This window comes from Leguminivora glycinivorella, chromosome Z, assembly GCF_023078275.1.
Source record: "Leguminivora glycinivorella isolate SPB_JAAS2020 chromosome Z, LegGlyc_1.1, whole genome shotgun sequence".
Lineage (NCBI taxonomy): Eukaryota > Metazoa > Arthropoda > Insecta > Lepidoptera > Tortricidae > Leguminivora > Leguminivora glycinivorella.
In genome coordinates, this window is record NC_062998.1 from 37856809 (window position 1) to 37882611 (window position 25803).

General features: G+C 35.6%; 1 protein-coding gene across 1 annotated transcript; it reads left to right on the plus strand.

Moving 5' to 3' along the window:
• LOC125240858 (zinc finger protein 260-like) lies at positions 1–25396 on the plus strand. Its single transcript, XM_048148999.1, has 15 exons — positions 1–340; positions 1232–1366; positions 1654–1759; positions 2366–2491; positions 2856–3004; positions 3334–3466; positions 3678–3787; positions 3941–4039; positions 5806–5931; positions 6227–6456; positions 7323–7424; positions 8068–8228; positions 9007–9090; positions 22310–22488; positions 24859–25396. The coding sequence occupies exons 1-15, from the start codon at positions 188–190 to the stop codon at positions 24970–24972; spliced, it is 2007 nt and encodes a 668-aa protein (XP_048004956.1). The 5' UTR covers positions 1–187; the 3' UTR covers positions 24973–25396.
• The last annotated feature ends 407 nt before the right edge of the window (positions 25397–25803 follow it).

A 25803-nucleotide genomic window follows, 5' to 3' on the forward strand; every position in this document is an offset into this window, starting at 1 on the left:
TTCAATTCAACACTACGCTCATACGCTGCACAAAGAACAAAAATAAACCGAATACACAGTCCAGAATAACTAACTAGTCTTGTCTTGAGTATCAAAGCCAAGCCACATTGCAAGACTATAAGTGTTATATAATTCCTTACGAATTATTGTAAGGGGAAGAATTCCGAATCGTAACTACATCTAAAACATGGCTTCGACTCCAAACGTTATTAAATTTATCAAAACAGAAAATGTTTGCAGAACGTGTTTATCTAAAGAAATAGTACCGTATTCAATATTTGATGTTTACTCTGAATCGATTACTTTCGACTTTGTTATAAGCGTAATAACAGGCATAAAGGTAAGACCATTTTATTATTGTTTTGAACCTTGTTTTCAAAATGTCCACACTTGCTCTATTTACTGTGTTGTTTAGCTTATTTATAAAATTGGTAAACAAACTAACACAGCTCACAGGCTCTCTGCTTAGCCTCGAGGTTGACTGGTAGAGGAGAATGCTTTAAAGCATTAAGTCCGCCTTTTTGTACTGCAAGATTTTTCTTTCGTGCAATAAAGATTAAATAAATAAACTAAAAGCTTAAACGTTATTATAATCATCATCCTCCTTGCGTTATCCCGGCATGTGCCACGGCTCATGGGAGCCTGGGATCCGCTTTGACAACTAATTCCAAGATTTTGCGTAGGCACTAGTTTTACGAAAGTGTCTGCCATTTGATCTTCCAACCCGAAGAGTAACTAGGCCTTATTGGAATTAGTCCAGTTTCTTCACGATGTTTTCCTTCACGGAAAAGGGACTGGCAAATATCAAATGACATTTCGCACATAAGTTCCGAAATACTCATTGGTGCGAGCCGGGGTTCAAACCCGCGACCTTCGGATGGAAAGTCGCTCGCTCTTACCACTAGGCCACCACCTTAATTCCATTATTTTAAGAAAATATACTTGAATCAGTTTGACAATTTATTTGATAGCAGAGTGTAGTCATGATTGCAATATTAGTACTTTGAGACTACAAGCATCTTCACTTCTTGAATAGTTTAATTTTGTAAAGATTGATTATCTTTAATATTTCTCACCGTCGTAAAGTCGTTTTTGCAAAGTTTAAGATACATTTATATCATTGCTTAGTTAGGGTTAATCATAGTTAATTTATAATTTACTGCAAAAATTTTTATATAAAACAATTTAGAATATGATCAAAGACATAACCCAGAGTTTTCTATTCATGCAGATTGAACCAGGTGATGGGTTTCCATCAAATATATGCCAGAAGTGTAAGGAGAAAGCCATCAGTGCATTTGATTTTAGAAAAAAATCTCAAGAAACCAATTCTGCACTACAGACTCTGATAAAGAAAGCTATAAATGTAAGTACAATATTTATTTATCATACAATACTACCTGATAAACTAAAATATTGGATTTTTTAAAGAAAGTTATTATTATAAATTATGTTTGACAGATGAAAACATATTTAAATTTCAGAATATTATTTGGTTACTCGTGTAATCGGAACGCTCCACTAATCTGAAGGGGGGTAAAATTTTTAGGGTTCGGATTAGATGTCCTGCTGTGCCTAGAATACTATGCTCAACCCGAATTATCTACATGTATACGTAAAATTAATACTTTCTAATCACTATGTTGTTCACAGATAACATCACATGAAGTTAAAGAAGAGCAGCCAGCTGATGATAATGATGATGGCTTGGATATTGACTTTTCTCTGCCCGACACACCTGAAAACTGTAGCGAGTTAGGTAATCAAAGCATTCATTATTAATAGTTATAGGGCAGGTATATAATATTGTATATATATATATATATATATATATATATATATATATATATATATATATATATATATATATATATATATATATATATATATATATATATATATATATATATTAGCTCTTATTGATCTCTGTTTGGCCCAAAGGTTAGGTGGTAGAGAATGTCTTCTTAAGTTCGCCTTTTGTAAATCTTTTTTACTGTGCAATAAAGTTTAAATAAATAAATAAATTATTAATAATGGTCATTATCATTAGGTAATCCAAAAATGTTAGTGACATGTGAATACTAGTAAAATCTTTAGTCAAATGCTGATTATTGTTGTGGACAACCATTCTAGTGGGTACTTGGGTAGTGACCCTGCCTGCTAAGCTGTGGTCCTGGGTTCAAATCTCGGTAAGGGCATTTATTTGTGTGATGAGCACAGATATTTGTTCCTGTGTCAAGCATATTATTGTTGTCTCAGTCAGTACCCACAACACAAACCTTCTTGAACTTACTGTGGAGTGTGGGGCTTAGTCAATATGTGTAAGAATGTCCTATAATATTTATTTACTTTTTGTTTGTTTTAGACATAATTAAAAATGAAAATGAGGGTGATGTTGGTCATCAATGTAACCAGCAGTGTAAAAATTGCCTTCCTATGTTTGATACATCGGCTAGACATAAAGAAAGCCTAGATAAAAAATTTGTTAAGGGTAAGTTATTTCTTTTATTTTTACTGCTAAAGTGTGCAAGGTAGCAATATGAGGCATTCCATTCCTATGTGTATAAAGGGATCATAAACTTCTCAACCTGTAACCTTTCCATTCGACTTTCAAATAGAAATTGCCTTGATTGTATAAAACTACAGTGCCTGTGCTTTAAAAATAGAGCTACATCTGTATTTTATGCAGTATATCTATGTAGAGGTACAGTTACCATGTCCCTCACAAATTTCCACAGATAGTACTGATATTCTTCAAGTTCATGTGACTTCTGTCTTCTCATACGGAGATAAGATGTTTGGGAAATGCTAATGGCTAACTAGTATAACAGTTGTTTGTTGTAATATATTTACAGTGGAATATGAAGATGAACAGGGTACATACTGTCCGCTTTGTGGTACATGTTATGAAAATTCGGATGATTTAACAAAACATATGTGGACGAGTCATGCTGATCTTATGGGACCAAAGAAGAGAGGTAGACCAAGAAAGTTGCTTACCAGTGTGAGTTACACTTTAGATAATTAGGGTACAGCGGGACAATTACGCCTGGGAAGCAAATTTCAATTACTCGATTTTTTCTATATTGTATTAATTTTTTGCATTATTAAATAGTGTCCACTGGTCATATAATATGGCACGCGTTTTCGGTGGTTACATATGGAGCTCAAGTTAATAGAGTAAACCATGGAAAAAGATCGAATAGATGAAAATTGACTCCCAGTTGTTTGCCCCGCTGTACTCTTTTTAAATAAATATTTGAATGATGAGTGCTATCTGACCTCCAATTGAATACTGTCTTATTGATGAAATTGTTATTTTATATTTTCCAGACTATAATAAACAAATTATCGGAAAATGGTTGTCAAATAAAATCCAGCCCTATTAAAACAAAGAGCTGTATATTCTGTAAGGATGAATTTAAAACTCAATTAGAGTTAAGTGGGCATATGATGGAACACAAAGGTAAATTTGGCAGACTTCTGATTAAAATAAATAACAATTTTTTTCATACCTTGCAAAATGTTGTATGTTATATGTTGAATAATAGCAGATTTCCTTAAAACTCGCGTCGTTTCTATAATACTCACTTCAGTGTTTTCATCACTAAAAGGCATTGGAAAAAGCATAAATAACTATTTGTTTTTTGTTTAATAATGGAGTTACATACTTTCAGGTACAAAGATTCAATGCTGCATGCTGTGCAAGAAGATGTATCTTAACACATTGAATTTTGAGCAACACATCTGTTTTGATGCAAGAAATAATTGTCATAAAATAATAAATGTAAGTATTTTAAGCAAAAATCGCAATAATGCGTACGCATGCGTTCAGCGACGACGACGCAACGAGCGATTTTTGTCGGCTAGAGTCAATTTCGCTTCCCTTAATTGAGCGATGTGCTAGTTACTTAACATTACACAAGACTATTATTTTTAGGAACATGAAACATTAAGTATTCCGAGTAACAATGCCAAAGATCTCAACTATTTAACTGAGGTATTGCTTCAAGACCTGTTAGATCCAAGTGGTGATATGGTAAGTGATAATTATTACTACTTTCTAATATGACCCATTTATTTGTGGTTATTCTACACATGAGTGTCAGATTGAATTGAAAGTTAGGTTTGGACTCTAGTTTCGGTAGTTATGTTAAATAGTTATTAGTTATACAAGGGGCCAAAGTTATTGGGTTGGTAAGAAAGTAATGAGCGAATCATAACCAATATTGTAATTTTTATTTAATTTATTATTTTAATCATTTATCAAAAATACAACGGCCTTCGTTATCTACTACTTGTCTCCATCGTTCTGGTAAAGAATGAATAGCATCGGCGAAGAAGTTCTTAGGTTTAGATTAAAAAAACTCAGCTATGTACTGTCGTAGATGGGCTTGATCATCGAACTTTTTTTCATTCAAGGCATTGCTTAGCGATCTGAACAATGCGTAATCCGTAGGTGCCAAGTCTGGAGAGTACGGTGGATGAGGTATCACTTTCAAACCTAGCTCCAATAGCTTTAGCCGAGTCACTTTTGCAATATGTGGGCGAGCATTGTCGTGTAAGAAAAAAACTTTAGCATGCTGTGGACGATTCTGACAGATTTTTTGGTTTAAATTTTCAAGCTGATTACAGTATACTGATGCGGTAACAATCATTCCACTTGGTAGGAGTTCCCAGTGAATAATATCATGAATATCCCACCAAACGGACAGCATAACTTTTTTCGGGTGAGGCTCTGTTTTTGGTGCCTCTATTCCTTTTTCGTTTGGAGCTAGCCACTGACGTTTGCGTGTGTGATTTATATATAAGACCCATTTTTCATCTCCATGGATAAGATGGTCCAACCAGTTGAATGTGCGGCGAAAAGACAGAAGTTGTATGCAGATATCGGCACGGCGGTTTAGTTGATCTCTATCAAGTTCGTGCGGTATCCAAACACTGTATTTGTAGTATTTTCCCAACTCGTGTAAATGTGTTTCTATGGTGACATGAGAGCAGCCTAACTCGGTAGCAAGAGTACGACTCGTTAGCCTCGGATCTCCTTCAATTAAGGTTTTTAATTTGGCTACATCAATCTTCACCGGTCGACCAGACTTAGGTTGATCTGATAATGAAAAGTCGCCACTACGAAACCGCTGGAACCATCGTTTCGCCGTGGCCTCAGACATAACTTCAGGAGCAATACGCTGACATATATTACGCACTGCTTCGGCGGCTGAATGGCCAGACTGAAATTCATATAGTAAGCAATGCCTTACATGCACTTTTAATTCGTCCATTTTCTTCCTTATATTAGCTCGGCGACAGCTAGTGAATGACTGACGAGAAACTGTGCGACTCGCCCTTTATATACTTTCGGCCATAGAAGATTCTAGAACTCTCTCAAAAATTTTATGTGGAATTCAATCGATCGCTCATTACTTTCTTACCAACCCAATATTTTTAACTGCATATGCCAATATTGATACTCGAGCAAGCGAAAGATTCCAATATTGAATATAATATAATACCACACCAACACAAGGAAAATATTAACTGTACAACATCAGACTAAATTGAGTTCATCAATTTATTGAACATTTATTATTCAAGACAAGACCTTCATTTACATGTTAAATTCTACAAGCTAGCTCTGAGCATCAAGTTAAAATTTGTATGAAATAACTTTGCACCCTTGTGTATAAACGTTTTCATTCGTTTTTGAAATATCAATAGAGCCTTTACGGTGGTGTGGTGAAAATATTGTAATTGTTGAATAAACAATGTGGACAATGTCATTCAAAGTTTCTCATTGTGTTGCAGGAAAACATGAATACTCTTGAAGTATGCAGTATTTGCAGTAGAGTGTTTTTATCGGAAAGTGATCTTACTAGCCACAATGATGCTGAACATCCAGAACTCTCACAGCGCTGCAATCTTTGTAGCAAGGTAATTAAGGCCACATAATAAATAAGTAGTACTACGTACAGTTGGCTCAATGTAAGACTAAACCTCTGATTAAGAGTATTTAAGTATACCGGAAGTATATAAACTAAACATTCTCTCTCTCTTTAGCAAGCGTCTGGCCTGTACCGATGCGTGACCACCATGCAGTCACTAGATAAAAGTGCTAAATTAAATAATGATATTGCTCCCTTTTTTAACTTATTTGACAGGCTATAATTTTATTATAGAGTTTTATTATTTGGCCTAGTTGGGACTTACTTGATAAAATACGTTTCAGGTATTTGCATCAGTAAAATCTGCCGCCCGCCACAGGAATATATGCAAGCAAGTAGAAAGAAAATACATTTGTAGTACTTGTGGGCTTAAATTTGCTTACGAGATTTCTTTAAATAAACATATATTACGTTATCACGAAGGGCAAAGTGTTTCAGTAAAGTTTATGGATCCTAAAACAAAGTTGGACGAGAGACAATATCAATGTGATACTTGTAAAAGAAGTTTCTATAGGTGAGTAATTTATTATTCATTTATTTATCTTTTCTCTTAGGCTAGGCTAGTTATAATAAGAATATAAAAGTAAAATACAAAAGTACTTACAAAACAGTAAAAAAATATAAAAATATTATAAAAAAAACCTAACCTAGGGTGCCGCCAGCAACGGGGCAGGGCCCAAGCTGCCGATGGTTAGGGCTGCAGACACAGGAACCGTCGGACTATCCGCGCCGTGTCCAAGATCACCGCCTTCTTCATCTGACCCAGTAATTTATTATTATTAGTTTTTGTTCCAACAGTAGGTGGATAGGTACCAATTAAATTGTGTAATTGGGCGAATAAACTTTTTCTTGCCTGTTATTGCCATGGTTACGGTCCCCCGAGTTACGCTGGTTTTATGCAAAATTATGCTACTGACATTATGCAAGCATGCATGCAGTCCATGTTTGTAGGTGGCAAATTAAGGGAAGGGCTTGTTAACACCAGAAAAATTCATGTTTGCATAGTTTAAGTAGCATAATTTTGCATAAAATCACCGTGACTCAGGGGACCGTAACCATGGCAATAACAGGCAAGAAAAAGTTGATTCACCCAATTCCTTTTTGAAGATGTGTTATTATACCGTTCACACAAAAGTAGGATCATGGGATTATCACGTTCGTACATCCTGGTAAAATATATTTGATTTACCTGCCCATTTGATGTTTGATTATTTACATTAGTGCACGTCGAGAAGAGACTCATAAATTAAATGAATGAAATTAAATATATTGCCTACAATATTGGTTCAACCGACAAGTGACAACACCACTTTAATAAATAAATAAAATAGTAATTCGAGATATGAACTTCCATAATATTTTAATTTACTTTTGTTTCAGAAAAGATTTACTTGCTAGGCATACCAAACAGCATATGGCGAGTGAAAAACTGTTTGAATGTGATGTGTGTAAAAAGAAGTTTCATAGAAGAGACAATTTACGGTGAGTTAAAAAACAAACATCTTGGGCGTGGTCTAGAAACAACTGATCCACTTCAATGTGTTTGTTAGAGCCCATTTGTAGGAAGTAATAATACTAATAATCTGCTGTTCGCAGTGAATGTGTTAATTAAACCGCCCTATTATGTATGGAACCGTACCAATCAATATTTAAACTGTAAATGCCGCATTGACATTTTAATTTCAATGCGGCATTTATATAGCATTTGAAGTGTATACCGGCCTTTAGAGAGAAGATTATTATCCATTTCGTCTTCGTTACGGGTCTATATTAATTACTTAATTAGCATAATTTAATACTCTTAATATGATTTGGCATAATATTCGTGTCCCACAGACAAACCTCCGTTTAGGAAAATCATTTCCAAACAAACGCGGCCACCGCAGGAGATCAGGGCGACCTATCGAGTCTGCTTGTTCTTTAGAATTATAGTAATTAATTTTAGGATAATTGAAGTTACACCTAATAAAATGTTATGCATATTTCAATTACGAAGCAATCATTATTATGCGCAATATTATGCTTTTTAATGTTATGTATGTCTATTCAATGTTATATTCATGCAATTATGTTATGCCAAATCATGATAGGCGAATTAGAGGGCACCCATTTCTTACATCTCCAGTTCCCACAAGCGCGTCCACGAGGTGCACCGCGATAAAAGCGCCAGCAACAACTGCTTGTGTCTGTACTGCGGGCGCAGTTTCTCCAACTCCTCCAACCTGATCGTCCACATGAGACGACACACCGGCGAGAAACCTTACAAATGCGACTTTTGTGGCAAAGGTAAGCTCTCTATTATTTATCTTTGCTTCCACTATTAGTCTGATTCCAACATTTTCAAAAAAATTGATGTAACTGGCAAATCATATTACTTTTTAGCAACCGGTTTTCTATGTAGATACCCCATTTTTTTCAAATAATTAATTATGACTTCCGGTCAAGATTTCCCGAGGGCTACCAGCAAATTCGGATTCAGCGACCCAAAATTAGATTAAAAACACCCGGTAGCTAAAAAGTAATATGATTTGCCAGTTGCATCAAAAGGAGAGCGATTTTGAAACTAGACTGGATGTAGGATCCTGATTTTAATCGGGTATCGGCGCTTCTATTCCTACAGGTCGGTCGGGTGTCGGGCCCGTATTTTAAACGGTTCGGTCGGCGGCGCGAAGGGTGCGGGCGGCGCGGTGTCGTACCCGTCACTCGACTAATGTGAATAACGCCATACTTTTAGGCGAGCAAGATCCGACACGGTTTTATCAGGACTTTTCGTTCATTCCGTTCGTGTCAGCTCTTAACACTTACTCGTACAACTACAAATTATATTCGTGTTTAGAACTCTTACTGAGATAAAAGAAAGTTACAAACTCAAAATCTGAAAAATTAGCCGGGGCCTTAGCTATAGATGAACTAGTTCATCGCTGAACGAACTATAAACCCGCTCGCGCTATCATCGCGTCTCTTCGGTCGGTTAATCTTCTATAATCTTACACAAAACCTTAGACGTCACTACACTGTACATTTATTTTATGAAGATTTATTTTTATTTGTAATTGTATTACAGGTTTTCCCCGGTCATCGGATCTGCAATGTCATAGACGTTCGCATACAGGAGAGAAACCATGTATTTGTGTGGTTTGTGGAAAAGGTTTAAAGTATTTTTACAATTATTATCAATATTATTATATTTATATTTTGAGTCACAAGAGCTTAGTCGTCGCGACGAAGCGTCGCCACATAATTGAAGTTAACATACTCTGCCTTCTTAAAGCAAGTGACAAAGTTGAACACGATACGCGATACCTACATTTTAACATGCTGAAGTAACATATGCTTGTCTGTTCATGCATGCAGATGCATGTATAGGTAGCTTACCTAAAATAAATAATATGAAATATTAATTTCCATATCTTTTGTTTAATTACCATAGCTGATAATAATATAAAAAGTTAATAAAGCTTTGCCATATGTCAGATATCTTAATTTCTGTTTTGTCCAAGCGGCAGTGCTTGTTTTCATGCACGATTGTGCCAGTTAGGTCACTTAATTATATTGAAAATCGTACAATTTGAAAATTAATTTCGTTTTCATTTCTTGATTTGGTGTCTTTTTGCTTCATCTATTCTCAAAAAATGGATTTCTTGGTTTTTATCCAGTGTTACTAAAATCTAAACCTGTTCGCGGCTGAATATTTGGTGCTCTAAATTACTTGCCAAATGAACATAGAGCTAACTTGTGAACAACCACTTTTTGATATTCTTTTGTTTCGACCCCAATTGAAGCCGCTCTAATATAATAATTGAATAATACCATCTTGTTTCAATGCGCTTGATTAAGATTGTACCCTGTTTGGAATTTTGTGGTTGGCTGTTTGATTACCTGCAGTTTATTTTGTTGGATTGGACTCAAGACGAGAAAATGGAGCACCGGTGTTAAAGTTAACTGATCTACAATTTAACCACAGTCTTGTGCTCATCCTCATTATTACTCGTACGTCATAATCGGCTGCTTATGTTTCTTACGGAAACATCTCGGTGTACAATCGAAGAGAACTCGTTACCATTGATTAGTATATTTCCCATAAAATTCTACGGTATGACGATCAACTTTATTAAACATGTAAAATCGGGTAACTCACGTAAAATTGTCGTGTGTGTGTTGTTGTCGATTTTACATGTTTAATATGTCAGTGTCTCACGGTAGTTTTATTATTAAAATAACTTTATTGTTATACACATGTCTCTTGTCTTTCGATTGCTAGCCAAATTTTTGTTGGACTTTAATTATGTAAACTGAATTGAAAATTACGTAACTGAAATTAAAAAAAGGCAGTCCTCTAAGTAGAATCCCATTGTAGTCTAAGTTTTGATATATCAATTTGCAAAATTCTTGTAATATGGTGTTTTTTGAATCGGTAGCTATTTGTGATGTTGTCTGTGATGAAAAGCCACATTTTATATTGGCCTGTTTACCAGTAAGAAAGCAATAAAGTGAATACGCTATTATTACGCTACGCTAGATAAGGAGACATTTTGCGAGAAGGACTCGCCACTTTTGGGCTCGCTTTACGTACAGTCAGCTGCAGAGAAACGTAGACCCCCGTGCATACAAATTTGTATGCAGGGGTGTCTACTTTTCTCTGCAGCTGACTGTACTATAATACTAGATTTTGGTAGCAGTTGCTTGCAATTATATGTTATTTCAGCATTATGTTTCAAAATGAAAGTAAAATTTATATTGTTAGGAGACGATTAAGTTCTTGTGACTCCTTAAACCTGCCAATTTTTATTTTTGATGACCGGTGTGCAGGGTTAGCACATTATTTCCGCGAGAGTATGTCGCCACGAGATAGACTACCTATAGATCACACGTCTTCTTCTAACTGTATTGGTAACATAAGGACTTACTAATACAGTTAGAAGAAGACGTGTGATCTATCTCGCGGCGACATACTCTCGCGGCAATCATGTGCTAACCCTGCTGGCCTATCGAGTAGTGACCATGCCTGGGATTCAATCTTTAGGAACCTCGGATTTTACAATGTGACCCATATCGTTTAACTGTCACCACCCAATATCAACCAAAGGTGTGGCGCCACTTAAACGAATATAAAAAGCTTTCTAAAGAAAGTTTTATATATATATAATATATTTTGTTAATTACCCACAGCAAGGACGTTTGTGAGGATGAAAGAAAAAGAAAGTGTCAAAAGAGGATAAGGACGAACACGCCAAATCTTGGGCACAGAAAAATTAAGACGAAATTTTTCATACACCCGTGGTCCTCATTTTACTGTCTCGATATTAACTTAGGATGGAAATATTTTGACATAACCTGTTAGATTTCATTCGGTTTTAAACTTATAAAATAATAGAGCATTAAAAATACTATTTTGCGCATCTAATATTTACCATAAAAAACTCTTAGGTTGTCTCTGGTTAATATACTTAAATTAAAATATGTAATATCAAAACATTTTCCATAGCGTAAATTTATTCTGGGAGGAAGAGATATATGTATTTATGTATATTCGATCGCTCGAATATTGATCGTTTATTGTTAATCACTTTGTGACGGCGGCGACAGTGTTGCCAGTAGTTCAACCTGAGTTATTTGCAAATTCATTGATATTATAACTTTAACTGTGGTTTTGAATGTTCGTTGTTCTGGATCATTTTCTTGGCTCGTTGCTTACTTGCTTAGGACTATCTTTGAAAAGTGTCGTTTGGACTTTGTCAGATTTTCTCACTGATTTAATAATTCGTGTTTTATTAACATGACAAAGATCTTTTTTCATTATATAATAAATGAAGAACGCAGTTTGTTCCAAGTTTCTAATATTTTGTCATTTGCATCTTGTTTTTTTCCACTTTCTGGTGGTTTTTCTTTGGACTCATTACATTACCTTCTTCACAAGATTCTAAAAAAAATATTCATACCTATTTAGATTTCTCCAAGTGTCTTTAGGTACAGTCTGACCAAAACGAGTAGAAATTAAAAAGTAGCAACTTTTTCTCATATAATATATTGAATTGAAAGGGTCATGACCAAACATGACAACACAAATACATGACCACTACCACCATCATGAATCATGATGTTGCCACTTATTAATTTCTAATCTTTCTGGTCAGACTATATAGGTAATCGGTAATTGTTTTTTCCGTGCAAAGTGATTTCGTTCTGTTATCTAAGTATGATGAAAACGAATTCTTTAGGTACATATGTAATAGCGATTAGAATTGTGGCATGCCAAAAAAACCATACCGACCACAGCAAAAATTGTAAACAAGAATGTATGCCCAAGGTTTTGCGTGTTCACTTATCTATAATTTTGTTCACAAACAATTTATACTCAAACGGTGTCAAGTCATTGGGTACTTCAATTGGATGCATTGAATTATGTATCTCGTTCCAATCGAATAAGGTTCAACCGGTCTAGCCGATGTGACAATCTTATCATTACGTCTACAATACGCTACGGAGTTGGCTAGATGTAGATACCTTGATAGTCATCCTTCAAGCACAGTTGGTATCAAATGATAGTGATGGCCAAGTGGCAATATCGTAACATAAAAAATGTTGCGTTTTGACCACTTCAGCCGTTCACTAGATATTTGATGCTATTGTCCCGAAGCTGTAGGTTCTTCTTTTTGACACATTTATTTTGAAGTAGGTACATATGATGCGATGTGGCTAAGACTTATCGTTTGCCAAATCTAGCGATTATCGATTAGGCCCTGTGTACGGTCAGCCAAAAAAGTTGTTTACCACTTTTCGACTCTATTTTAACACATAAGGTCGAAAAAAGGTTAACCACTTTTTTGGCTGACTGTACTATCAGCTGCGAAAGTACACGGAGAATATATATATATATACCTCGTGTGTTCATACGTTTTGAGACGAGATAAAAACTGACACTATAAAAAACTGAAACTTATTGTAATATGTCAAACATAGGACTATCGATATACAATAAATAATTAATAAATAAATAAAATTTACTCGAAATGACCGCCTTGTTTTTTTATACAGGCCTTTAAGCGGGCTGGCCACTCGTCAATAGCGGCACGCACCTTTTCTATGGGGATTCGTTTCGATTCTCTCACTAGCGTGCGTTTTAGGGACTGAAGGTTCGGATGTGTTTTTCGGCATGCTCTTAGCTCCAACTCTGTCCACAAAGCATAATCCAACGGGTTTAAATCGGGGCTTGACGAAGGCCATTCGTCAGTCCTAATAAAGCTGGGTAAATTGTCTTTTAGCCACTTCTGGGTAGATTTCGCTTTATGAGACGGAGCAGAATCTTGTTGGAAAATCCAGTCTTTTCCAGTGAATAAGGTGGTAGATAAGAGTTTTACAACTTTCTCTAGTATGTCATTCTGATAATTTTGTGCCTTGACTTTGACCCCCTGTTGACAGAAATGTAGCGGAGTAACACCTTCATACGAAACGCCCCACCATACCATGACGCTAGCAGGGTGATGGGTACGTTGGACGTTTCGCACGTTAGCCGAGATGTCCTTCGAGCTTTTTGCATTGATTTTGTTATTTTGTCTGTTAAATTTTTCTTCAACTGTAAATATTTTTTCATCAGTGAATAAAATTTTTTAGGATCGTGTGTCCTTAGCGGCATCCGACATCGAACACGCCGCATTTTTCGAAGGCGATCATTTAAATAATGAACTTTTCTCCGAGTTTGAAGAGCCATTTTCTTTTGTGTGCGGCACGGATTACGACGGAGTCGTTCCCTGATCAATTTAATATTTGCTGGAGTCCTTACCGATCGCGGACGGCCGGTTCTTGGTCGATCAGCAATTGATTGGGTGTCCCTGTACCTCTTCAAGGTATAATATACAAAATTGCGACTAGCTCCAATACTTTTAATCTGATTGAAAATCTCCATAGGGTTTGCACCGGCTTCATACAACGAAATCACCGTTGACCGTAACTGTTTCTTTCCCGCCATCTCGATAAAGAATGACAAATAATCGAATAAAATATCCTTTTTAAAATTAAAAGGTTCCAAATTCAAAATTTGAAACACTGGATGCAAGCTGCGGGCATGTTCTTATTTCAAATTCAACTTTTTAAATTCGTCTCAAAACTTATGAACACACGAGGTGTAATATATAAATGAATTCATTCATAATTTCTCCTTGCAATTTTGCAGCTCCCTGTAGAAGGAGGCGCTTAAACAAAACGGTCAGTGTACGTTCATGATTTTTTCATTATTGTTTTAATAAACCTGTTCTTCATCTTATTCAATTTTATTGTAATTTTTACTTGGTTTTAAAAGTATAGTATATTATAAAACATAATATTTCTGTCAACTTACTGGAATGTCATTTGAATCGTAATGACATACTCTGCCACAGCACTAGTAAAAATAATAAAAATTAATGATTAAATGAAATACAGCGGGGCAAATCTTGACTGGGGGGCAATTGTAACTAGTCCATTTTTTCCATTATTATACTATGATGTTGAGTTCTATCAATTGAACACGCCAACCATATATAACTGGTGGACACTCTATTTAATAATGCAAACATTGTAGAATATGGAAAAAATGGACTAGTTACGTTTGCCCCCCAGTCGAGATTTGCCCCGCTGTACCTTAATAGGTAAATGCTGGGTGATACTGATAAATTAATATCGTAAAATACTAACGAACGAAGATCCGCAAAACTATAACATGTGTTAGATTATGTTTAAAGCAAGCGAAATATTTAAAATTTCACTAGGTCGCGCGGGTTTACGTTTTGTAGACGCTGTCATGTGTCAAAAAGAGGAACTTACAAATCTTGTATAATAGTAAGGGTGTTCGGAATCGTGCGGCGGCGATACAGAGGCGCCAGGTCATATTGAAAAAAAAAAAATCTAAATCCACCGATTATATTAAATTTATTTGATTGCTGGATTTTGAAATTTATTGCCAGAGAGACCTGGCGCCTCAGCGTCACCGCCGGGCGTGAAAAACGATTCAGAAATTCCTCATTGTATAGAATCCTAAGATCAATATCAATTTTTCAACTTGAGTTGTAAACCTGTTACAACAACTCAAGTATTAAAATTGCAACGAATAGCCAAATACGAAACGTCTTTCATCACATATTTTATTTTTCATAGTTTGTCAACTAAAGAAAATATGGGATCTTAATAATATATGTGCCATTACATGCTTAGAAGGTCACTAAACTGTCTCCCCATGAACCTTCTAGGCATGGAATGGAACTAATTATTTTCTTACAAAACTGAAAAAGACTAATCCATACTAATATTATAAATGGGAAAGTGTGTGTGTCTGTTTGTTTGTCCGTCTTTCACGGCAAAACGGAGCGACGTATTGAAGTGGTTTTTTAAGTGGAGATAGTTGAAGGGATGGAGAGTGACATAGGCTACTTTTTGTCTCTTTCTAACGCGAGCGAAGCCGCGGGCAAAAGCTAGTAAGGTAATAAAACAGAATTGGGTGATAGGGTTGATCACATTTGTTTGTTTGTTTGTTCTATTTAATTCGGATGCATTAGTAATGGTATTTTTTTAAATAAGTATTGCATGATATGAATTATTTGAAAACGTGCAAGTTGTAAATTGTAATCATATAAGTAAGGCTACTATTTATTACAAAATATTAGCAAAACATAATTTCTACAATCAAATAAATATTGAAATTACATAAATTTGAAGGTTGCAGATATTAATATAACTGTGCCCATCTCTAGAGAAGAGGCTTTGCACGTGAATCATAAATATATTTTTTGTTCTGATAAAAAGCTAGTTATTGATTTGTTTATCATCGTCGCATATTTCTGTCACATCTTGTTGGACTTATACTTAATTGAAGTGTATTTGCAGGAGTATCTATACCTACGGCATTATTCTTCGAATTAGATATTATATGTCCATAGACATATTTGGCCAAATATTGTTTCATAATAACGTCCTTTTATTCATCAATATTTGTATTACTTAATAATAGTGGATTGGTATCTACTTACTTTGTTACTTCCGAATTGCACGAATATAAAAATATTTGAAGTTTCTAGACATCGTCGTTTGTCAGTAGTTTGGTTCTGTCCCTACTTGCATTTTGCACCCACCACTTAACTCAGGGTTAGTGGGCTGTCAACTGTCAAATTCCATAGAAAATGGTGGGTTAACCCTCCTAATATTGATCCTAAGAAATGTAAAAAAAATAATAACAATTTAAATAACACGCTGTATTTCTGTCACATGTAAGAAATAAATAGCACATAGCAATAGCAGTCAAGTTAATTTGTGCCTATCGAATGCTGACGTTTCTGCTAAAATAATTATTATCTTTTTGAAAATTAAGGCCTTATATGTGACGTTATCTGGGTAAAGGGACCTTATTATCGATGGCGCTTACGGCGTTATGGGCGATGTTCGTATACAAGTACGACGCCGCGGGACGTATGCGCAACCGACAAAGCTCATTAAAATGGGTAACATAATAATATTCGAATCGTATTTGGCTATTCCGTTCCGAAACGGTTTTTTAATATGTTTATAAGATGAAAACATATGTGAGTGTCTTTAGTAAAACGTCCCACTTTGTCGCTTACCATTGAGAGCTTAGATTTGCTTGTATGAATAAACTGACAAAGAGGATTTATAGCAATCGACAAAATTTTACTAAACACAGTCACATATGTTTATCAAAATAAATCAATGTAAACAGTCTACAGATTACCACAGTTCGTTGAACAATAATATACACGGTGTAACATGAGGAATCCGAAAGATTTTAACAACTCATTTCTGAGGCCAAAAGAAAGATAAAATGTTATATTAACTGAAATAAATGTCATATACAAAGAAAAAGTGACCAAGGCCTCCAAGTGTTCAAAGCTGGATACGAACCAGCGTCCTCCGTTATCGCGACGGATGCCTAAACCACTCGGCCATTCGGACACGGTGGCAAGGGTCGAAATTTTCAAGTATATGACACAATTACCGAAGGCTTATGGCGCCCCGCATTATTTGTAGTTAAAATAGTAGTGTGTCTACTAAAAATACAAATTAAATTATTCTCTATGAGGATAATCTCTAATTGTTCTAAGAATGTTATATTAAGTCAAGAAAACTTTCACAAAAAAATTGTGCGTTTTTTTAATGTATTTTCACATAAAAAGTAAATGTCATTCCTAAAACTGACACAAAAAATACATTTTTTTTTCTGAAACTTTTTAACCCCCGACGCAAAAACGAAGGGGTGTTATAAGTTTGACGTGTCTGTCTGTCTGTCTGTCCGTCTGTCTGTCTGTCTGTCTGTCTGTCTGTTTGTCTGTCTGTGTGTGTGTCTGTCTGTTTTCCCGAACGGATGAATGTGATTTGACTGAAAGCTGAGTTAGTCGGGAGTGTTCTTTTGACGATCAAAATTTTAATTTTGTGGTTAGGTTATTTGCAATGTGTGACTTGTAACTTTTTGACATCCGGACATTTCAACCGGGATAGTTAGATTATGCCCGATAATAGTATCATCGCAATCAAAAGAGCGTTTTGTACTGAGAAATGATAAGTAATTTGTAATGTACTCACACCAACTATCACACGATGGTTTGAGTAATGACTCAGGCTGCATATAATCATGTTAATTATATTATTTATTCCGTATTCTCGTTTTCATATTGACTTACCGTACGTTTTTTGTCCCTTTTGCATTGTTATGTCACTCCTTTTTCTTGATTGTCTTCATTTTTAACCCCCGACGCAAAAACGACGGGGTGTTATAAGTTTGACGTGTCTGTCTGTCTGTCTGTCTGTCTGTCTGTCTGTCTGTCTGTCTGTGTGTGTCTGTCTGTGGCATCGTAGCTCCCGAACGGATGAACCGATTTCGATTTAGTTTTTTTTATTTGAAAGCTGTGTTAGTCGGGAGTGTTCTTAGCCATGTTTCATGAAAATCGGTCCACTAGGTCGCGGTCGGGGTTTTTTCAAAATTTAATTTTGTGGTTAGGTTATTCATAATAAAATTATGTTTGAGGTTAGAATTACACCAGTCGTGCTCTATGTTGCAGAATGCATTGATCAGTAGCAAGTTGCACTTGAGTAGCAACATTTATGAATTGATTACTGCGGTAGTGAATTTTATAATATTACGTCTTAATTTTAATATGGTTTGGTTTTCATTGAGCGACAATAATTTTTGCTTTGCTGAATCTGTCAATTATTTCATAAAGTCGCCGCTGGCGCTAGTAGCAAGTGGCAAGTGCGCGCTGCGTTCTGATATTATAATTCTTTCTTTGTTTGCTTTATTTAATAGTATCATTGTACAGATGTAGTGCGAAAAGGGTTTCCTTTGTATTTTTCTGGAATCGTTCGTTCAAACAGTGACAGTACGCCTTGTACTGACTGAAATAGTATGACACGTTCGTACGTTTTCGTAAGAATACGAAGGAAAAGCTTTTCACACTACATCTGTAATTGTAATACTTTTTAAGTTTGTTATTGATAAATATTGGAATTATAAATTTCTGTGCCTATAGTGTTAAAATTGTAATTTTGTGTTTGTTTGTTTTTATTTTTATGTGTTATCTGTCGTAGTATCACCAAATGGGCCCAACGGAAGATCAGCGCTGGCCACAAGGCTAGCGTTATGCTGAGTTGGGTCCATTTCGTGATGAACACTTTTGTATTTTTGTTCTTCGTTGTTTTATGTCTGATGTCTGCACATGTTCGTAGATGTTATGTGAGAGTGTCTACTTCTATACCTTGTACTTTTGGCTGTTGAAAAAAGTGTAAACAAACCGGAGCTGTCACATTTGAGGGTTGTTTATTAGGTAACGTTTGGTTCCTGAATTTTTTTCTCTATTTAAAAATAAATTGAGCTCACTACTATTTTCCATTTCATTCCACTAACATGTAATTTTGTTTAATTTGACGAAACATAATACACCTTCATGAATACAAACATATCGTCATTACATTTAATGAATATTATTATTTTCTTCAGGGAATCATCAACCAAAAAGTACCCAATTTTGCAGAGGTTTAAAACTCATGGTTGCATTTTAATCTGGGTGTAACACTACTAAAATAGAAAGGTACTAGACCTTACGCGATTTTCAATTTTATCTGTTTGACATTTTCCATTGCTTGTTATCAATCATCATCTGTTCCAAATTTGATATGCTTATAAAATAATAAAAAAATATGAAATAAATAAATAAAATAAAAATATTTTGTTCTATTCCATGTGTTTAATGGTGAAAACATAATTATAAAGTATTGCGTTATACTTAAAAATATACATATATACGTTATTTTATTCTGATGAGGACGATGACGACGATGAGGATGAAGACGAAGATGATTATGTCACATTTATTATTATTCTGTCGGCCAAATCGTCAATTTTGTTGTCTAACTCTTTTATTTTCTTCTCTTCCTTGATGACATGTTCTTCGCATCTTCTCCAGTTTTCTGGTTTCACATTAGCAATGTGCGTTTGCCGACCCATTATAAACTTGTACTTACACTCGTTTTGTCTTGTACATGTGTATTTGGTAAGAGTAAGCGAAAGTATATGTTTTTGGAATGGAAAGGACTATAGTGAGCTCAATTATTTTTAAATACGAAAATTTTAACAGGAACCAAACCTGTTATCTGATAAACAACTATTTGACGGTTTGTTCACAGTTTTTTTAATACCTAAAATACAAGGAATCGCATTGATACTCTCACCTTACTTACCATTTAATAAGCGTTTATAATCATTAAAATTGGCTCACCATAAATAAAAAGTACCAAGTAAGTAGCCACCTACAATTGTGTTCTTCGATCTGGCCTTAAAAGGTTCACTACCCCCAGGGGTAAGGGTCAAATTTGACGGCTCCGGTTTGTTTACACTTTTTTCAACAGCCAAAAGTACAAGGTATAGATAAGTCTTTAGAGTATTATGAAAAACATGAGATTACTTTAACTATTGAAAGTTTGTTCGGATACGGAACCCTCGGTGGGCGAGTCCGACTCACACTTGGTCGATTTTTATTTTTTTAATGCTAATAATTCTGAAAGTAGGCGTAATCCAGAAGAGTTGTTTATATGACATTTTAGTCTTATGTGATCAGGAATACGTTGTAATATTATTTTCGGTTTTCTCATGTTACACCGTGTATATTATGACCTTAGCCTTTATCTTGTAATTTGGGGCTTCGAGAAATAGACCACAGGTCTAAACACTGGATTAAAACTTTTAGAATCTCAGTTTAAACGATTTGACCCATTTCGTTAGACTAAATATCTGTAAAAAGATATATGATGATTATATTAAGGCGTAGGGTAATGCGACACTAGCGCCACTTGCGATATTTTCTTATGTCTTTAAATGTAACACTTCTACATCAGTCGCTATCAAAACACCCTTAGTATTTTATAAAACACATACAGTTCCTATACTGTGCGCCTATTTTTTAACAGTATGAATATTATATAAACAGAAATAAATGTAACGTGTATAGCCATTTTTGCTACACGTTACATTTATTTTTCCCGAAAGTACCGAGATTTTTCAATCCCATTTCCCGGTTCTTTGCTTGGCTGAAAATCCCGGGAATTCCCGGTACTTTCGGTACCGGCATTTCCCGGGAGCAAACCCTAATTGGGACCGTATTTCTCGTCTAACCCAATCTCGATAACCCACATCAGACCCTTTAGCACAACTTGCCTTGTCGCGCGCGAGTCCATACTTGAAGTCGCGCTTGATGTATGGACTCGCGCGCGACAAGGCAAGTTGTGCTAAAGGGGCAAGAGTGTAGAAAGCACCAGTTCTGTGTTCAGTGATCCGTGGATGTAAATTGAGATATCCATATTATCCATCCTGCAAAAATGAACACTGAGGTTGCAGTCAGCTGGAAGAAGTGTTGGACGCGTTGGATTGGGTTGGATGTGGTGAAGATGGTACCTAATAGGTTAATTTCCTTCTAGTCAAATCAGCTTCTTTTTAAGGACTGTCAAAACGATTTGCTAATATGGAATTAATATGAAATCGTGTTGAGTGACGTCACGGTCAGCTCATTTAGACTTTCTATTCGATTTATTATTTAAATATAAATTGTGCTTAAAAATAAGTAACTTCCATGTGTTTCTTATAATTATCTGATGCTTTATTTCGTGCATGATTTATTAGTACAGTCAACCGATTGGAACTTTTCGCTACTCTACAACCATGTCAAAATAACAAGCAGTAAGAGATTTCTTATAATCTGATTTATAACGTCACTATGACATAGTTCTACGGTGGTCACTGGTTCCAATTGGTTGACTGTACATTATGACACAAGTGCGGAAAAGAGGATTTAATTTTTTTTTTTTTTTTTTTTTTCTTAACCTAAATGAGTTAGTTTGAACTTGTCTTACCTACTGTGAATAAGGCACTTAGTCAACCTTATAGTTTTGGAATTGAGTTATTTAGAGCGGTCGGAGATTGATCTGATCAATTTTCCGTTTGGGCTTTGTGGCGGCATTTTCTGGTGGGCGATATGAAAGAAGAGCATTCTGAGATGATGAAGAAATTGAAATTGATTGCGACTCGTTTTGAACTTCCTCTGTTCTGCACTTGTATCATAATGTACTATTATTTTAATATTGGAATCTTTCGCATGCTCGGGTATCAATATTGGCACGTGCGGTTAAACAACAACTTTGACCCCTTGTAAAACAAATAACTATTAAAGCTTTCCAAATAATTTCCTGTTTAAAAACAAAAGAAAACAAAGTGGAAGCTTCTCAAAATATCTTAATTTCGGTAATAACTCGAAAACCGTACAACTTTTACTGAGGTCATGTTAGACTGGTTATAGTTATACTATAGGTACCTTCGGATGTCACTGTGACGTAAATATGGGTGACGTTGTACCTAATTATGGGACATCTCTTGTAAACGACTCATTGATCGTTCGTCCGTCCCGTCCCTATGTTTCATATCTTTTCCTAGTTAGCTCGCAATTTCGACTGAATTTTGCCAGTCTCATGAGCATTTTTGATAACTATTTTGACGCGAATACGATGGTTTTTGGCGAGATTTAGGCCTAATTCATCTTGATCCAGTTTCCATGAAGCATTAATGATCCGTGATATGAACCTTGCTACCTATATTTGATATCCAAAATTTTCAGGTTTAATATCTCCCATTTTTTCTTGTGTTATTTTAACGTTCGGGTACTTGGTCGATATCAAAAGTAAAAGCTATCTTGAAAAGATAAGGCCAAGAAACTTTCAAGAACAATAAATTATCAATTAAATAGATGGAAATATTTTTCATTATAATGGAGAAAACATTATTATCTACTAATGTTACTTTCACAAGCCCTTTGCGTTAACCAATGTATTTGTTTATACGTTCACAGGATTCTCGCGTAGCAACAAACTGTCACGTCATATGCGAGTACATACTGGTCACAAACCGTATAAATGCACGTATTGTGACAAGGCCTTTTCGCAGAGCAACGATCTCACACTGCACGTGCGCAGGCACACTGGCGACAAGCCGTACATCTGCGAAGTGTGTGGTGACCGATTTATTCAGGTACACGGTCTAACACGAGGAAACAAGATATGGTGAACAGATCTACCCGTGACTTACATGTACTCGTGTAACGTTTATGGGTGTACCTGCACTAGGAGACGAAATAATGGACATTGAAAGTGACTCCTCTGGGGTGCATATTGCATAGGTACTCTGCAGCGGATCCACATGATACTAATATACAAAATATAGAAATGTTTATTGTGCAGATATTCTGTTTACTTTTATTAATTCCTTATATGAGATGAGAATTAATTACGATATCGTACTCTTAGGGCCTGCGCACAATTACATGATACGACATCGTATCGTGGCACGATGCGACGTCGTGTCGAGGAAATCTACAACGTAAACCGTAAAATCGTCGCCGTACGACACGGCGTCGTATCGTTGTACGACCTACGGCAAGATGTGTCGTATCGTTAAAACACACGTGATATTATTCGTGCGACGACGCCATTTTATGCTCAACAGCTGAAGGAGAGGTGATGCATGAAATTGAATAAAGAAATCAAAAAACTTTTTACTGTGAGTTTTCGGGGCACATACTATTTTTAGCAATAAGACCGCCTGTTCTCTGCCTCTGTATATAATCAAGTCGCTTTTGCCCGTGGCTCCGCTCGCGTCAAATTCGAATATTGCGGAATGCTCCATACAAGCGTGAGTCAGACGAATGAAAAGGATCGTTCCACTTATATAGTTGTAATTGGTAAATATTTCAGATACCTAGTGTTCTAGGGTGTTCCGGGTTGATAGTTTTTGTTATTTCAGCTTCTCCATTATTAACTTAATTGCTTTCTCTGTCTTGCAGTCGGAGTTTTTGTTCAAAACTGTATTCAACTTCATATATTATTTTTCCCCTCACTAGCTCGGAAACACGTGTTTTGCCCTTTAATACCAGCGGGTAAAAACGCATTTTATCCACTAGTGGGTAAAGTAATTTCTACCTTACCTACCTACCTTGAATAAAGTCAAATTAACTGCTTTAAAATTTATAAAAGTAGGTGAATCTAGTAATAAAGATGATTTACCACCTGTGGAACTACAGGAAGCAGTGATAAACGCATTTTTTGCGTTGTAGTTTCCTCGCTATAGTGAGGGGAAAAGTTTTGTGTTACACTCGGGTGCAAATGTATTTTACTTCTCGTGTGTTAAAAAACTCGCAAGTTCAGGATTCTATTCTCGAACCACTCGCTTCGCTCGTGGTTCAACTATAGAATCCTTTCAATTGCTCGTTTTTCAATTCCACACTCGGCGTTAATATACAACTTTGCCCCCTTGTATAACAAATAACTATTAATACTACTACTACTTCATAGCTATAATAGGGCTGAAAATGTATTTTCATTTGTGATTTTTATGAAGTGACTTTCGGTATTGGCATGATTGCACGAATCGATATAAATCAATATTGGCTTTGTAGCTTTACCGAGATTTGATGTGTATTAAAAAATATTTCCTTAAAATGACTAGACTTTTTGATATGGCTGTTTTCAATGGACAGTTTTAATTGGCAAGCTTGCGTGGTCACCTTCAGGTTTCCAGAGGCACGCATAGGTGCTTTGTGTAATTTATGTATAGGTACATTTCTAGCAGACGTATTTTAATCACCTATACCTAAAGGTCTCTTTTGCCGACATTGAATCTACCTACAACTTATGATTGGTTATCGCTTACTCGCCCTTGATTCTCACCAAGTGTGGCTTATATCGTGAAGGAAGAACTAAGCGGCTCCGCTACAGAGCTACTTTCAATGCTCATTTTTTCATCTCAGTGCAGTACATCTATAAACATTAGATACATGATTAGGTTACAGTACAAGTACATAATTTCTATCACTATACTTATAATTAAAGGGTGGTCCAGATATAGAGGACGGTTATGAAACTCTTTATTGAGATTAAACGAAAATAAAGAGGAAGAAATATCTAAGCGTATAAACAATAATAGGATAAAACACGAATAAATGCCATACTCTTTGAAAAAGCCTAATAACTAAAAAAATCCTTTATTCTATGTGAATAATTGTAATTGAAATATGTAGTCTGGTCTTATGTCTTACATTATTGTCTGTCATTATTTATTGTTACACAAAATTTCCGTTTTCCCAAAAGATGCTTTTGTGCATAGATGCCCGACTGCCCGTATGGATCCTATGGATAGATGATGCATCTACTTATATAGGGAATTTAGATATTTGGAAAGTGAGGCACTTATCCAACGGGAGCATCTATCCGGCTTTTTTTACTCTAGAACAACCATTAATGTGAGGGTCAGAATTTCATCAAGTGCAGTTTTTTGGCACTATTTTAAAACCACTTTCTCTAGTGGATTTGAAAGGATATAGACATACATTTTATTTTGTTTCAGGGAACCTCATTACACAACCATCGTCGCGCTCATGGTCACTTTCCAGCGGCGTCGTCCGGTCCACATTCGAATGTCCAAGGACTTACGTATACCTCCGTCACACCTCACGGCTAAACATATACCAATATTGCCAATCACCAGGGTGATTCATGAGACAATATAGGCGTACAGTCACCGGCATAAATAAGTGATGATTTCTATACCTTGTCTTATTACTTTTTTGTAAGCACAAATTAATCATCTGCAGTCATCAACTCTCCACCAATAAAAATAAAACCTCTAAGGCCCACTTGCACCAATCACTTAACTCAGGGTTAGTGGGCTGTCATCTGTCAAATTCCATGTAAAATGGTCATTTTATATGGAATTTGACAGATGACAGCCCACTAACCCTGAGTTAAGAGGTTGGTGCAAGTGGGCCTTAAACAGTTATTCCACCTGGCGTTTGGAATGGTATAATACTTTGTTTGTTTGTACTTTTTCGATTGACAAGCATTTATGAAAAAAATGATTTGTATGATAAACCCATTTAAACATTTTTATTGTATTTTATTTATTAAAATATGTGTAATTACAATCAAAAGAAACAATAATAAATATTAGATAAACAAAGCTAAGTAACAATTTCTACTTTATAACATTGAGATACAAAAAAAAAACGGCGAGAAAAGTTACAAATTGCGAAAAACTTTTCCCATACAATTTTTTTTGGTCCCATACAAGCTTTTGAGCCTGGATAGGAATGGGATCGATTGGCGTCAAAAACAAAGTTTTTCAAAAATGCCCCTGTATGTTTTTTCCAAAATCTGTAAATGCCATTTTTCATCAATTTGGAATCGATGGATGGTCCCCTTAGACCATTTTTAACCCCCGACGCAAAAACGACGGGGTGTTATAAGTTTGACGTGTCTGTCTGTCTGTCTGTTTGTCTGTCTGTGTGTGTGT

Coding starts and splice junctions, on each gene's coding strand:
- LOC125240858 (XM_048148999.1), top strand. CDS start 188: ATGGCTTCGACTCCAAACGTTATTAAATTTATCAAAACAGAAAATGTT. Junction 1,760..2,365: donor TGAAAACTGTAGCGAGTTAG/GTAATCAAAGCA, acceptor TGTTTGTTTTAG/ACATAATTAAAAATGAAAAT. Junction 7,425..8,067: donor CATAGAAGAGACAATTTACG/GTGAGTTAAAAA, acceptor TTACATCTCCAG/TTCCCACAAGCGCGTCCACG.